The sequence below is a fragment of the Nanorana parkeri genome, unplaced genomic scaffold, assembly GCF_000935625.1.
Source record: "Nanorana parkeri isolate BGI_ZX_2015 unplaced genomic scaffold, ASM93562v1 scaffold64, whole genome shotgun sequence".
Lineage (NCBI taxonomy): Eukaryota > Metazoa > Chordata > Amphibia > Anura > Dicroglossidae > Nanorana > Nanorana parkeri.
Genome location: NW_017306332.1, coordinates 191,961 through 207,176, shown reverse-complemented (window position 1 = coordinate 207,176; position 15,216 = coordinate 191,961). Strand labels below are relative to the sequence as shown.

At 42.7% G+C, this 15,216-nt stretch overlaps 1 protein-coding gene across 1 annotated transcript in view; it reads right to left on the bottom strand.

The window, feature by feature from the left end:
- Positions 1 to 14,919, bottom strand: part of AHR (aryl hydrocarbon receptor) — a 128,280-nt gene extending 113,361 nt beyond the window's left edge. Inside the window, exon 1 of the mRNA XM_018576325.1 lies at positions 14,750 to 14,919. Coding sequence (XP_018431827.1) covers positions 14,750 to 14,805 — 56 coding nt within the window. The 5' untranslated portion in view covers positions 14,806 to 14,919. The remainder of the gene's footprint in view (positions 1 to 14,749) is intronic.
- Positions 14,920 to 15,216: the final 297 nt, after the last annotated feature.

Genomic DNA, 15,216 nt, shown 5'->3' with positions numbered 1-15,216 from the left:
ATACATATATACACATATATACAGGGCTTGAAAAATCCATTCGTCTGCAACGAGAGGACGGCGGGCCCGACGAGCAGCTTCCCGGCCGGCCGTTGTAATTACACAGCCGGCCGGGAGCTTTACATTCAAGCGATCGGGCGTCTCGAGACACCCGATCGCTTGTATTACCTGCAGCTGTCACTGCCGTTGCCGGTCCCGAGATCCACTGTGCCCGATGCAGCCGGGACCGGCACGGTTCTGTGACAGGAGATCAATGGGAGCTCAGTACACGAACTCCCTTTGATCTACTCTCCAGTGCCCGAATGCAGGAAGTGATGTATATTACATCACTTCCTGCATTCATTGTCACTCTCCAGCTACAGAAGCTGATGAAGAAGATCTCTGACATTAGGGGTCTTGGAGACCACTGATGTCTTCATAAAGAGGACCCGTCATGTAAATTGGCTTCTTAGCCCCCCATGTGATAGCAAAAAGTTGTGTAAAAAAAAAAAAAAAGTAATACAAAAAATGAAAGAATCATAAAGAAAAAATAAAGAAGCATTAAAAAAGAATTTTTTTTTTTTTAAAGTCCTCCGCCCCCACATACACGTCGGGTACGCCTACGTGCGAAAACAACGATTGCGCCTATCTTAAATGAGTACACCCCTTTGAACAGTAAGATTTTAATCAGTATCTCAGTGAACACAAGAACAATTTCCAAAATTGTTCCAAAACCGAGTTTTATAGAACTTTTGTTTAGCTCATTACATGAAAATAAGGTTAATAATATACCTTATATTACAGAATCTTCAGTTTAACTCAATTAGGTGAAGCAAAAATGAATACACCCCACAACAAAAACTACTACATCTAGTATTTTGTGTGACCTCCATGATTTGTAGGGACAGCACCAAATCTTCTAGGAATGGAATGAACAAGTTGGCGACATATTGCAACCTCTATCTTTTTCCATTCTCCAAGAACGCTCTTTTAGAGCCTGGATGCTGAATGGAGAGTGATGCTCAACTTGTCTCGTCAGAATTCCCCATAGGTGTTCGATTTGGGTACAGATCAGGATCTGCATTGTACGCCGTATTGTGTCATGGGAAACCATTGCTGACAGCATGAATTGGGAAAGGGTTTTCTTTGATAAGTAACGCCCTTTTATAATCTCCTGTCTGCTGGACACCGGTGTAATAAATAATCACTCACCTGTAGCTGAATTCTTGTTAATTACGATTTTGTTGTCTAAAATTTAGCTTTGCTCCTATGACTTTCATTGGGGTGTATTTATTTTTGCACCATGGTCGTGAATGAATTTGTTAGGAAAATTACTTTTTTGTGATTTACAGGCTTGCAGGTCTGAATCAAATGTAACAGGAGGCAGAGCCAGCTGTACCCGCCCTCTCCCCCATCCGTTCCTCCAGTCAGCGCTGGAGGTTCGGAGCCGGGAGGGGGGAATCCCTGCACACTGGCAGTCACTGCTCTCTGCAGGGAGATGAGCGAGCGACGGTATGCGTTTGCTCACTTCCCGATCTATTGAGCCGACGTGCGACAGTTTCATTGTCACACGTCGGCTCGAACTAGGAGGTTGAGTGATTTTCCCTCACCTCGTAGTTCTCCTTTAAAAGGTACTTGAATGCATTTTTAAGATTTAACGCCTTTAAAACAAGCCATGCCTGACCTCTCCAGCCACTTTGAGGTTATGTTCCCACTGCGGCGATCCGGGACCACACGGCAACCGTGCACGAAACCGCACGGTCATGGAATCGCACATTGCACTGGCGGTGCCATTAGTTTCCCGCCACCATGCCGCCTGTGCAATCGCGTTTTTAAAACCCGGGGCTCATCTCCAAAATAGAATCTACTTGTCCCTCGTGACAATCTACAAAATAGATAACTTTTTTCAGCGATTGATCAATGGGGCTCCGGCAACCGCGGTGTGCATCGTCGATGTGTGAATCTAGCCTTAACATGAAGTTATTTATTCTCAAAAGATCCTTAAAGATCACAACAGAGACACTAGAGTCGGTGTCATGCAGTTTCTAAGGACTCATTCACGAGATAATGATATAAATATATAAGACATAAACACATAAAAGGCATGCAATTTAAACTAAATGATCTTACATGGTAGAATTCACACTGTTCAAACTGCGTGTGCTGTGCGTTTAGGTGCATTTGGTTCAATTTCCCCATCCATGCTAAATAGTGTGAATGGAGTACTCACTATTGCCGGGTATTGTATTCATCAGCTGCTGCTCTAGTGGCAACTGAATACCCAGACAGTGCCTGCATCTAATTGAATGCAGGAGCTGTTCGTCCAAGAATTTTAACATCGACTCCTTCAACAAAAGTCAATTGAAAAATACAAAAAAAATCAACCTTTCTCCAGCAGATAGATGTTGGCAGGGCCATACACAGTCCAAACTTCAGCTGGCTCATCAGGAGCGACATTCACTCTGTGTGTGACCAGCTTAACAGCTTACAAACACCTGCTGTGAGTTTACATTAGAGGCCTGGAAGCCACCCAAGAACGGCTCTCATAAAAAAAGACACAGACTCTGTTGTGAACTTTGAAATCTAAATTTCGACTCAATTCTTATAATGATGGAATTTTAAGGGCTATTACACAATATTTCCAGTGACTGGTGTTTTTCCAAATTACATTCATGCCAACCACTGCATGGGCAATTGTTTTCTTTGTGTCCCGTTCACCCCACAAGGCTGGTGCAGAAAAACACTGATATGCTGCACTGCACCAACCGCTCACTGCTTAGCAAAACAGACAACAGCTCTTCGGCCCCGTTCAGTGTCATTTGTCCTGTGTTTGCACGACAATGTAAATCAGATTCTGAATGGTGCCCGTTCACATCAATGCAACATGCTGCAGCACCATTTTTGAAAAGGTGCTGGTGCTTCTTTTGGTGCTACGCAGTGCATTTTTGGCCCCACATACTTCAATGGGAGCGCATGGGAAAAGCATATACTGTACATACATATTTTTTTGTCCTTAATGCCTCCTTCAGTGAAGATGACCCCTAATGAAGTCACAGGAGATATTGCTTGGACAAAAGAAAAATGTATGAAGGATACAAACTCATAATTATATTTGGGAATTGTTTAACTTTAAAGCAATATCCAGTTTATAAAAAGTTCTAATGTGTTTAAGGATTTGGTAAATAAATCTGCACTCCAATAATATATCAAGTGCTTCAATTAGCTGCTGTGCTATTAGTGTATCGGCAGTCGAACAAATTCCTCAAAATGTGCAATAAAGTGTTCACTCAGTGCTCCAAATTTTCATAAAGTGCTCAGTTTGTTAGATCCCACACTTGGATACCATAATAAATATGTCTCTCACCATAAACAATACATACAAATGAGAAAATAAATGAAATACATAAATTATTTGTATACAAGTCCTCTCTTTTTCCATCTGCTGAAGTGATCCTTCACCTGCGCTTATGCTGTGCTCCCTTTATATTCACCATGTAGCAGAAATCTGAAAATCTCTGCACTCACCAGACAGTATTGACCACTAGATGTATGGATGGTTATCAATAGTTTATTATTATCACACTCCGTTCCTTCTCCCCTTTCTGCTCCTCCAATCTGTAATCCACTTCTTGCCCTCTTTACTCTCAAGGATGCCTTAGACCCTTGGTTCTCAACTGGTGGGCCTAAAAGTGGGTCACTGCATGCCTTTCACTTTTCTAGGTGAGAGGCTCCTCAGCCTCCCCCTAGCGTAGCACTGTCAGTTCTTGCGCCAAGCAGCCATTCAGAATATGCTGCCCGGCATCGAGTGTCAGCTTGAGGTTGGATAGGATGGGGCTACGGCAGCAAGGGAGCTCTATCCATATGTGCATTGCTTACAGCTCCCTCATGTGTCCTGTAGAGGTGCCTGGACCACAGTAATGCACGCCTACTACGCATTCTGGTGTGGGCGGTATGTTGCGTTGCCATTCATTTGGTACTCCAAACACACCTCCCACTCCCAGTTCGATTGCCCGCACCGGAACGCACATTACCGCAATGTTGTGCGGTCCATTGCAGTGCGATTTGGGTCGCAACGTAATGACCAAGTGGGTCCTGAGGTTACACAGGTTGAGAGCCACTGCCTTAGACGCTCCTTCGCATATTATAACTTTGCGTATGTAGTGGGATGCTCAAATAATTTTTTTAACAAGAGCTCATAGTTTAGTATAGATAGAGGGAGAAATCCTCTTGTTAAAAAATTATTTCTGAGCTTCCAACTACATGCACAGATATATTCACCTGAACCTCGAACCCACCTGGCTGCTAGACCGGTCAATGCAGCCTCTCTCCCCCCTGCACTCTGGCAGTCTAACAACCCATGGGTCATCAAGCCCAATATAGTGTATTGGACATAGGAATGGCGAGAGACATTACACTAGAGCGGAGGGACAGCGGGGCTGCAGGGACTGGACTAGCAGGCAGCCAGCTCTGAGGTTCAGGTGAGTATGTCTTTGTTATTTTAGCTCCCTAGACAACACAAACAACCCCTTATCGTGCAGGGGTAGCCCCACTGCAAGGGTTAAGATTTCATATGTCCAGAGTTCTTCTTTAAGAATAGAAACAACTCAAACATTCTAACACTATAAATTCACATGTATGTTTTAAGATGTATATCTTGGTAGTGTTTTCAATGCATGTAAACTCTAATACATAGTCCATGTCTCTTTTGTGTAATGCCTGCTGTTTTCCACAGCGCAAAGCAAAGCACAGCTAATTGAATATAAAGAGACCTTGGCATTGAACAAGTTCCGAATAACTGATGTCATGTACAATGTCAAAGCACTAAATAAATGGAGAACAGGAACTGCTGAGCAGTAGGAGAGAAGGGTCTATAAACAGTTGATTTAAAGCAGCCGTTGATGTACTGGAAAATGACCTGTGAAGATTTCTCCCACTTGCTGCAAGAAACAAACTCTCTGCACTGTGCAAGAGGGAAGTGGAGTGCTTGAAGGTTCTAATTGCTGAAGATCTTTCTAAATAAAGGCCAAAAGGTCTTCCCAATGTCCTTTAAAATATTGTGTGGCATTTAGCCGACCCTTGCTGCATTTAAACATTGATAAACATTGCAAAAACTGATAATCCCTTCACTAAGTAGTAAACAATGTTTCAAGTTTTGGGGCATATGAAGTGCCAAATGTGCCTATGATGTGAGCCCACACAACCTAACAGCAAAAAAAAAATGTTTTCAATTGAACTATGGCAGCAAGTTTAGTGAAACGGACTAAAATACTCACAAATCCTATATAAACATTGTTTGCAAGTAAGAAACACAAACATAAATTACTTAAATTCTAAACATCAGCAAAAAAACGCGGAAATTACAATTTTCCATACAGAAGGCAAAATAATGTTTATGTATGCTGGAAAGTTTTTGTGATTCAAGTGCATGAGGCAACTAAAATAAAAGGTCAGTCAGGGGGCTGAATTAATCCATTAACTGCACAAGAGTGGCAAAGAAAAGAAGTGTGCATGCTCTACTATCAGACCAATCAAGTACTATATATAAAAAGAAAAGTAATGTGGCGATAATGTGTCACTGTTTCTATGAGATGCTCTGCTTCGCTACTGAATTACAACATATTGGATGTTTTGTTGCAATCGGCTTAATATTTGTATGTACAATAAAAGGAGAACTATGGAGTTAAGGCTTTTCCCCATAGTTCTCCTTAGGGTAACGGGAGGACACAAACTAGCGTCCTCCCGTCACCCTAGGCCCAGTATACTGCAAGCTGTTGCTCGCGGTATACCAAGACGCCGCAGCTGAAGCGGATCCCAACAATTATGTCTGGATCCGCCCAGCTGCGTGACTGACAGCTGGCCCTGCCTATCTAGAGGCAGAGCCAGCTGTACCCGCCCCGTCCGTTCCGCCAGTCAGCGCTGGCAGATCGGAGAGGGGAATCCAGCCCCTCCCCCTGTCACGGCTCTCTGCCGGTATGTGTTCGCTCGCCACCCGATCTACTGAGCAGACCTGTGACAGTCTCATTGTCACATGTCGGCTAGAACTATGATGTGAGTGAAAAGCACTCGCCTCATAGTTCTCCTTTAAGAAAGCTAGAAAAGAATTTCTACAGCTATGAGAGTAGAATTCTACAGAAAGAGAGAAATACAAATGGAGAACATTATTATTCTTATGAATACTAAAGGCATGAACATTTCTTGAGTTCACATAGTTTTACTCAATTTTACTTTCCAACAGAGTAAAGAATATACAGATGTGCACTAAAAATAATACGCCGGGGAACAGCACTCCACAGAAAAATACCATGCTTTCAGTTCTGCACAAAATTTTGAAAGGTCTCTTAATTTATTTTTTGTCTATTAAAATAAATCTCCACTGTTACAAATCTCAAACACAGGGTGAAATGAACCTTTTTAAAGTGACATTAAACTCAGGAGAAAAATCTTAAAAATGCATTCAAGTTCCTTAACTATTAACAAAACTGTACCTTATTTGTGTATCACTCGGCTGTAGATTCTCAAACCATCTCTGAATTGGTGCTAACACTGTCCTTCCTTCTGGAGGGGGGCTACTTTGTTCCCCATGATCCCTGTGTGTGCTGTAAAGTAGTCACAGGTCCAAGCTCGCCCCCGAGATAAACAACAATCTCACGTTTAGTTTATTAATTTGTATTAACCACTTCCAGCGGGTACACGTAAATGTACATCATCCGCTGGAAGTGGTTATACCGTGTTCTTGGTACCGTTTCAAACAGCCGGATTGTCCCTCCCACCTCTGCTGCCACCAGCAGCTTCCCGGCCCCGCTGTCCCCCCGTGCTAGCCCAGCACTGGCATGGTGGGTCTCCCCTGATGGATCAGAGGGAGATCAGCAGGCTTACAGCCGCTTATCTCTACTTGGATCACTGGACCCGGACTGGACCTCCGGTGTCACTGTACACATTATCTGGCTCCTAGAGCCAGAAGAAGAAGCTGGTGAAGCAGATTGCGGCTTCATCAGCTTCTTTGGAGTCCCTAGGTGACATTAGGGGTCTCAAAGACCTCTGATAAGGAGGACCTGTCACATTATATATGCTATTACATGTAAGCCCCCTATGCGATAGCAATAAAGTTGAGGTACAGCATAGGTTAAAAAAAAAAAAAAAAAAAAAATTGTATAAAATAAAAAAGTAACAAATAAAAAAAAAACATTTTAAATGCAAAAAAATGTTTTAAAGTCCCCCACCCCCCACGTGCACGCACATACGCTAACATGCGTCGGATGCGCTTTCGTGCAAAAATGAAAATTGCGCCACACATGTTACATATCTTCGCAAGCGTCGGAGTGAGAGCAATAATTCTAGGACCATCAATCACTGTAAGCACTAAACTGTTTAAAGCGTTGCTTGTGGGAAATTCTGGTTATTGTAGTTTTTTGCGGTTTCACGGACGCACGCAATTTTAAGAGTTGACATGTTTGGTATCTATTTACCCGACATGACCCCATCTTTTATATTTTACCCAAAAATGTGGGTAATATATTCTATTTCTGTGCACTAAATTTAATTTGAGTCTATTTTATCCTAAAAATATTTGTTTGATAAACATTTGCGCAAATACCGTGCAACATAGAAAATTGCAACTAGCATATTTTTATTCTACAGGGCCTCTGCTTAAAGAAAATATATTTTGGGGGTCTGAAGCTGTTTTCTAGCCAGAAATTCAGATTTTATTGTGTGTGCAAATGTAAGAAATTGCTCCGGGCAGCAAGTGGTTAAGATTGTAGTCCATCATGGGAGTGAGCTTGGAGAGGTGGCTACTTTACAACACACAGGGACCATGGGGAACAAAAGTTCCAGAAGGAAGGACAGTGTCAGCACCAATTCAGAGATGATTTGAGGATCTACCACCGAGTGATACACAAATAAGATACATTTTTGTGAATAGTTGGGGTACTTGAATGTATTTTTAAGATTTAACTCTTGAGTTTAGTGTCACTTTAATGATGCCTCAATTCAAATATCAATAGTTGTCCCACTTGATAAACTTTGAAATAAATGTTTAGAACAAAAACCACAAATATTTATTTTCTCTTCTAAGGCCTCATTCACACTGCCACGCGTATACGCGCGTACGTACGTGTGGTGCCATATGCAACATATGCAAATAAATGGCTCCATTACACACAGCCGCCTATGGAGCAGTATATTTGCGCAGCGTATACATGCGCAAAAACAGAATGGAACAGAGATGCGTCTGGGCAGCGTATCTCATTAAAATTCCATTACGAGTGATGCATTCTGGATTGCATATAGTGCATGCATATACGCGCATAGACGCTCGTATATACGCGCATAGATGCTCGTATATACGCAATATACAATTTTGCTTGCGTTGTGTGTGAATGAGGCCTAAAGGGGTAGCTACAAGTCTTGATAAGCCGTTATTATCTGCATTACTAACAAAACTCTGTTTAGCGAATACTCTCGATTCCCTCATTATATACTTTGTTCTGAAACTGCATCCAACAATTAAAGCCATAGAGTTAAATTACAGTGTTTTTTTAAAATGTTCCCGTCAGGCAGCCCACCCTCCCAAGTACCGTCATAGAGAAAACTACACAAGATCTCTAAACATCAGGATGACAAACTACCTAGGTAGTATCATCCTACATGTACTAACATGTAAAGCTCCCACCACTGTCTGTACTGGTGGCACGAAACACATTCAACATGCTACCTCAAGGAAACTATCTAAAGGGCTGTCTGAGTCTTTTACCTTAAGGAGTTTTGTGACAATGTAACACATTCAAATCTTGTATTGCTTTATTTATATAGTGTCAACCTATTCTATTACAATTTCAGTTTTGGGAAGTCCCAAAATGAACATTTGAGGCAACATGTATGATGCAGCAAACAATGGGAGGGCCCTACCTTCCATGTTAAAGGGTATCAGAGGGTGGGGGGAGTGAGAAATGAGGAGCAAGAGTTTACAATCTAAGGAATATGAGACATACTAAACACGCCAATCAAGAGCTTAGGTCTGGTTCACACAGAGCGTTTTGTAGTGCTTTTGCTGCCTTAAAAACAATATGCCCCCCTTCAAAAAGAAATCCCATTCATTTCTATATCCCTTTTCACATCTGAGCGTTCTGTCGCAAAATGCCTTCCGCTGGAAAAAGCACAGGAGATTCTTTTTTGCATATTACAGCTCGTTTTGGCCCCATAAACTCAATAGGAAACGCTTTAAAACGCGCGTTTGCTGTGTTTTTGCACATTTTATGTGCGTTTCCTCATTACCATCAATGAGCTACAAACTGCTCACAAAAACGTGTGATTTGACTTGTGCATAAAATACACAAAAAAAACGCACAAAAGCCTGCATCAAAAACACGCATAAAAACGTGCAAAAACGCTGTCACCTAGGTGTGAACCCAGCCTTAAAGTGACAATACATTTAGAAGTTAAATATTAAAAATGCATTCAAATACATGAACTATTAACAAAAATGTATCTTATTTGTGTATCACTCGGCTGTAGATCCTCAAATCATCTCTGAATTGGTGCTGCCACTGTCCTTCCCTCTGGAGGGTGGCTACTTTTGTTCCCCATGGTCTCTGAGTGTGTTGTAAAAGTAGTCACCTCTCCAAGCTCATTCTCATGATGGACTACAATCCCCATACAAATTAGTAAACTAAACGTGAGATTGTAGTCTATCACGGGAGTGAGCGTGGAACGGTGGCTACTTTAGAACACACACAGGGACCATGGGGAACAAAAGTAGCCACCCTCCAGAGGGAAGGACAGTGGCAGCACCAATTCAGAGATGATTTGAGGATCTACAGCCGAGTGATATACAAATAAGATACATTTCTGTTAATAGTGAGGAAACTTGAATGCATTTTTAAGATGTACCTCCTGATCTTATTGTCACTTTAAAATGGAAAGGACAAGTGGGACATGAGACCCAGGGAGCAAAACTTACAATCTAAAAGGGCATGGGAGACATGAGCAGCAAAAGATTACAAACTGAAGGACATTAAAGAAGTGAAGCACGAGGAACAAGGCCTAGTTCTGTACAAATCGCCATCTAATTATAAACCAGTCATCTTATATTCATGTTACAAGAGTCAGTTGATCAGACAGACGCTGAGAAAATATGTTCCTAAAAGTAAATATTTGAGTTGGTTGTCAATGTACCAGCCTTATTCTTTAACACATTTTATTGTCTAATGTGATAAAACAGAGGACTGGATATTTATTTAAAAAAAAAAAAGTCTCTTTGTCCGCACTAAAATATAGATACCTGCTATTTAGGTTCCCTGCTTCCTTTAAGACTATGCCTTTAAATGAAGAAAAAACAAAACCGGGGTTTGCTTTCATGCTTGGGTTGTATGAAATCTGAGCCTGGGATGGATGTAGTCTCTAGACAAAATATGTGTGTGCATTTCACAATGATTTCATAACTTCATTGTTCTGATTCTCCTTCCAGTTTTACTAGGGAGAGAACAGGAAGCATCTTAATAGTCCAAGACACATACAAATATGTTCCAATTCTCAGTTATGCTGATTGAAAAAGAAAAGGATACATATGTGAAATAGGCACGGCATATCATTTGTGACAACCATCAGAGCTAAAAAGCACATCATAGGTAGTGAAATCCCGGGTGTGCAATATGCTAATCGGAATGATACAACACAAATAATATCTGCTTTTCACAACATGAAAAGAAAAAAAATGCTATCGGAGAAAAATCAGAGTGCTGAAAAAGAGTTTTATGAGCATGGGAAATACCAGTATATTATGGGAAAAGCAAATGATACTTTTTTTATGGTTTTCTTTTTCAAAATGCTTCATATATATTTTTATATTATACTCCCAATGACTGAAAGACCTTGTTCTAGGGAACCGTGAGTACAATGTATTCTCAAGTGCATCCAACTTACATTGAGCTGACATTGACCTATGATGCTTTAAACATTTATAATTACTTTAGTCTCACAAAAATATTAAGGTATTGGAAAAGAAAAATACTTGCATGACATTGTGTGTGTCACTATGTGTGACATTGTGTGTGTCACTATGTGTGACATTGTGTGTGTCACTATGTGTGACATTGTGTGTGTCACTAGGTGTTAAAAAAACAAACAAACTAGCTGTTACAAAGTGATCTGTGTACCCTTTGACTAAAGGAGTCAACGCCTCTATCAAGCATGGCAGACAAGGACGTTGCTGTGAAAAAGGCTGACCACATGAGATAGACAAAACAGATAATATCGGGTCTGCAGTTTCAAAACACTCGAAAACATAAAGTGAAAAAAGAAAATTGTGGTTCTGAAAAGGGGAGAAAAAAAAAAACCCGGTGTGCCAGGGAGCAGCACTAGGGAGAAGGAAAAGAAGGAGAAATTAAACTACAAATAATAAGGAGGTGGAGCAGACCAAGCACAGCAACACATAAATTGTTTCAAAATGTGAAGTCTACATTATATGCTTCTGTAGTTTAAAACAAATAGGATTCTACTGGATGATATGCAAACATGGCCCCCACAAGTCTATTTGATTGAATTCTTACTACGTATTTACAGCACAAGGACAATCTGTTTCTGGCGACGTTAACGATTCATAAATCCATACAGTAATGCCTTATTTCCTTCCTAAATTAAAGGGACACTTTCCAATGTATATGACAGTCGCTTTACATTATTGCCACTAGATTGCAGCTTGTAAACATTAACCCCTTACCATCTGCTAAGCGTCTAATGTGCAGCACAGGATCTATTATATAACAGGATGGTACAGGACAATACTTCTTACGCATGAGCATCCCTCAGTTCAGAATTAATATCTAGCAAATACCGTTTCATTTAAAAAAAAGAAAAGAAGAAGGATATATTTACAAAATCCCAGACCCAACATAGAGTAAAACACAAAGTTACTATAAGGTAGATCTCTACAATTCAACATACTCCAATTGTCCTCAATATAAACTGATATAGAATGAGATACAAAAGGTACTATAAAAGGTAAAGTTCTATAATTCAACATACTCGGATCGTCCTCAATATAACCCGATATAGAATGAGACACAAAAGGTACTAGAAGGTAAAGTTCTACAATTCAATATACTCGAATCGTCCTCAATATATATGCAAAGCAGTAGAACAGTAAAAACATGTTTGTTTTGTTGTCTAAAACTCACCGCACATGCATATTAACCTTGCCCTGTTTTAGCGGGAATATTAAATTATTTCAATTCATAAAATGGGATACTCTAATAAAAATATTTTTTTTTATTAATACTTTTCATTTACTTGGGATGTGGAAAAGAGTGTGTGGGGGGGGGGGAGGTGATACATAAAACAGTAATGAAAATAATGTGGAAACACAAGTGTGAGTACAAGTTTTGTTCATCCCTAGCTTTAGAATGATACTGGCTATAAGTAGTCCTGACTACATGACACCGGAGTGAATCACATCTTGAAGCAGTAAAGCTCTGGGCAGGTAATTGTGATGTTAGTGCATGTCCTTGCCGTCAGTGCTGTGACAGCCTCTCATGTACAAGTGTTGCCCATCTATCAGACCATGACTGGCTGAGCTCCAACACACAAAAAACATTTTTCATTTTCAAATTGAGTGGAGTACTGTACGTGATACACGTTGTTTGCGCTAACAGTCCGGGACATGCGTTCCTGGTCTACCCTCTTCTTCTTTGTCTAACCTTCTGTGTATCAGTACTTCTTGGACCAAGAAAGAGGGGCTTGTCCTAAAAAATGAACTGTTAATGCAAACTAAAAAGTATCTCATGTACAGAAGTGTGTAAAAATGAATAAGAAAAAACAACAATCTCATGTATAAGATTCAACTGTGCGGTCACAAGTGCACCAATATGGCTACAGTGAGCTTACACATTATTTTTACATGTACCAAAAGGCAAAACCCCTTTTCTTACATTTGGATAGAGTGGGGCTGTGAGGGGGGGGGGGGTTAGTTAGGATCTCTGTCGGGTTTCAATTGCTGTCCGTGTTCCTCTTGAGCAGATGCTCTCTCTCTAATTATCCTGATCAACAATGTCACCAGTAAGGAAAGTCAGGGGAAATCCGAAATTTTGGGGTTGCTGGGCAATCTTGCAATTGAGACACTTGTTCCCATGACAGCTTTCCTTTACATTGGAAATATATCCTTTCACTTCAGTGTTGTATATCAGACAGGAAATTAAGGGGAAATCTCCCCAATGACAGCAATTTTAATCCCTACGCCCCCCCCCTATAGAAAATTAAAAAAAAGTTTTGCCTTTAGTATATTATGAAAGCTGAACTCCCGACATTTAACAAAAAAAAACTACCCTTGCAGTGCCCCCCCCCCCCCAAGAATGTAATGCTCAGTCCTGCCTAGGGGTCTCTACTCCGGCAGGCTCCCTATGCAACCAGACCCCCAAAGCCTCTTCTCCAAGGTGCTCCCCGGTGGCGGTCACACACTGACGTCATCAAGTTAACAGCCGTACAATGTACATGAGGATGCAGAGGGACTTCCCCCAGAGTTCAGCTTGATTTTGGCAAAAAGTATTTCTAATCTTAAAGTCGCCACAACTTTCACATCTGGCTGAAACTGAAGAAATGCTGTATTTTGTTCAAAATTGTTTGCAGCTAAAAAGGATGCTCCTTAAATGACTGCAGCCCAGAACAGTAAGTTGTCAATGACTCCTGGCACTGACATGGAGAGAGCAGTCAATGTAAACAAGCATTAGTGAGTAGTTCCCCTGCTATCATACTCTTTTATGGAGTGCTGGCAAAGGCTGATAGCCAAGCCCAGGATGTACAGCCCAGAGCTGGCATGCTGGCTCTCTGCTGTGATGTCCTATGGGGAAGGGGTGTACAGCCCAGAGCTGACATGCTGGCTCTCTGCTGTCATGTCCTATGGGGAAAGGGTGTACAGCCCAGAGCTGACATGCTGGCTCCCTGGTGTGATGTCCTATGGGGAAGGGGTGTACAGCCCAGAGCTGACATGCTGGCTCCCTGGTGTCATGCCCTTTGGGGAAGGGGTGTACAGGCCAGAGCTGACATAGTGGCTTCCAGGTATACCTATGGGAAGGAGGTGTGACGGCCAGAACTGACATGCCGGTTCCTTGGCCAAAGATGGCATGCCATCCCCCTTGGACCCCTAAGAGGAAGGGGTGCACAGTTCAGGGCTGTCATGTTGGCTCTCTGGGGTCCCTATGAGGAAGAGGCGCCATGCCCAAAACCGGCATGCCAGCTCCCTGGTGCCCCCTATGAGGAAAGGATGTCATGCCCAGAGATGACATGCTGGTTCCCTTGGGTCACTATGGGGAAGGGAAGCCAAGCCCAGGACTGTTACTATGGCCCCCTGGTGTCCCTATGTAGGAAGGAATGCCATGCCCAGAACTGATATGTTGGCCCCTGGTGTCCCTATGGAGGAAGGAGTGTCATGCCCAGAGCTGACATGCCGGCTCCCTATGAGGAAGGGATGGCATGCCTGGAGCTGACATGCCGGCTCCCTTGGGTCCCTATGAGGAAGGGATGGCATGCCTGGAGCTGACATGCCAGCTCCCCGGTGCCCCTGTGGTGAAGGGGTGTCATGCCAGGTCCCTGGTGTCCCTGTGGTGAAGGGGTGTCATGCCAGGTCCCTGTGGTGAAGGGGTGTCATGCCAGGTCCCTGGTGTCCCTGTGGTGAAGGGGTGTCATGCCAGGTCCTTGGTGTCCCTATGGTGAAGGGGTGTCATGCCAAGTCCCTGTGGTGAAGGGGTGTCATGCCCAGGCAGAGCACACAGAGGGGACTCACGTCTTCTGCACGGGTTTCCTCCTCTTCCTGCTGGCGTACATGATGCTGGTGTTCATGCTGCTCTTCTCCAGCTCCGGAGAACTTCCTAAATAATTAATGACTTTCTTCTTTCCTGCTTCTCGTCTGCCAGGCCAACAACGCTTAGAAAGCTAAAAGGAAGAAGACCCCAATCCGTGGAGCAACTCTCGGGTGAAGGTCCGGGTACAGAGTAACACATTCGCAGCGAGCTGGCGGTGTGTAGCCGAAGTGTAACTCTGCAGAAGAGCCGCCGCTGTCGCCTGATAGAGATATCGGGTCCTGCCCAGCGCTCCCCTGTCCCCCTGCCTCAACTCTCTTCTTCACTACTGACTCTAGCGACCGACTCGGGTAACGCAGGGCGCAGGCGCGGCCCAGACTTCCCGGCGCATCCCACCAGTGCACAGCGCATGCGCGGAGGGGCCCCTGTCACCAGTAATTGCAAGGGACTT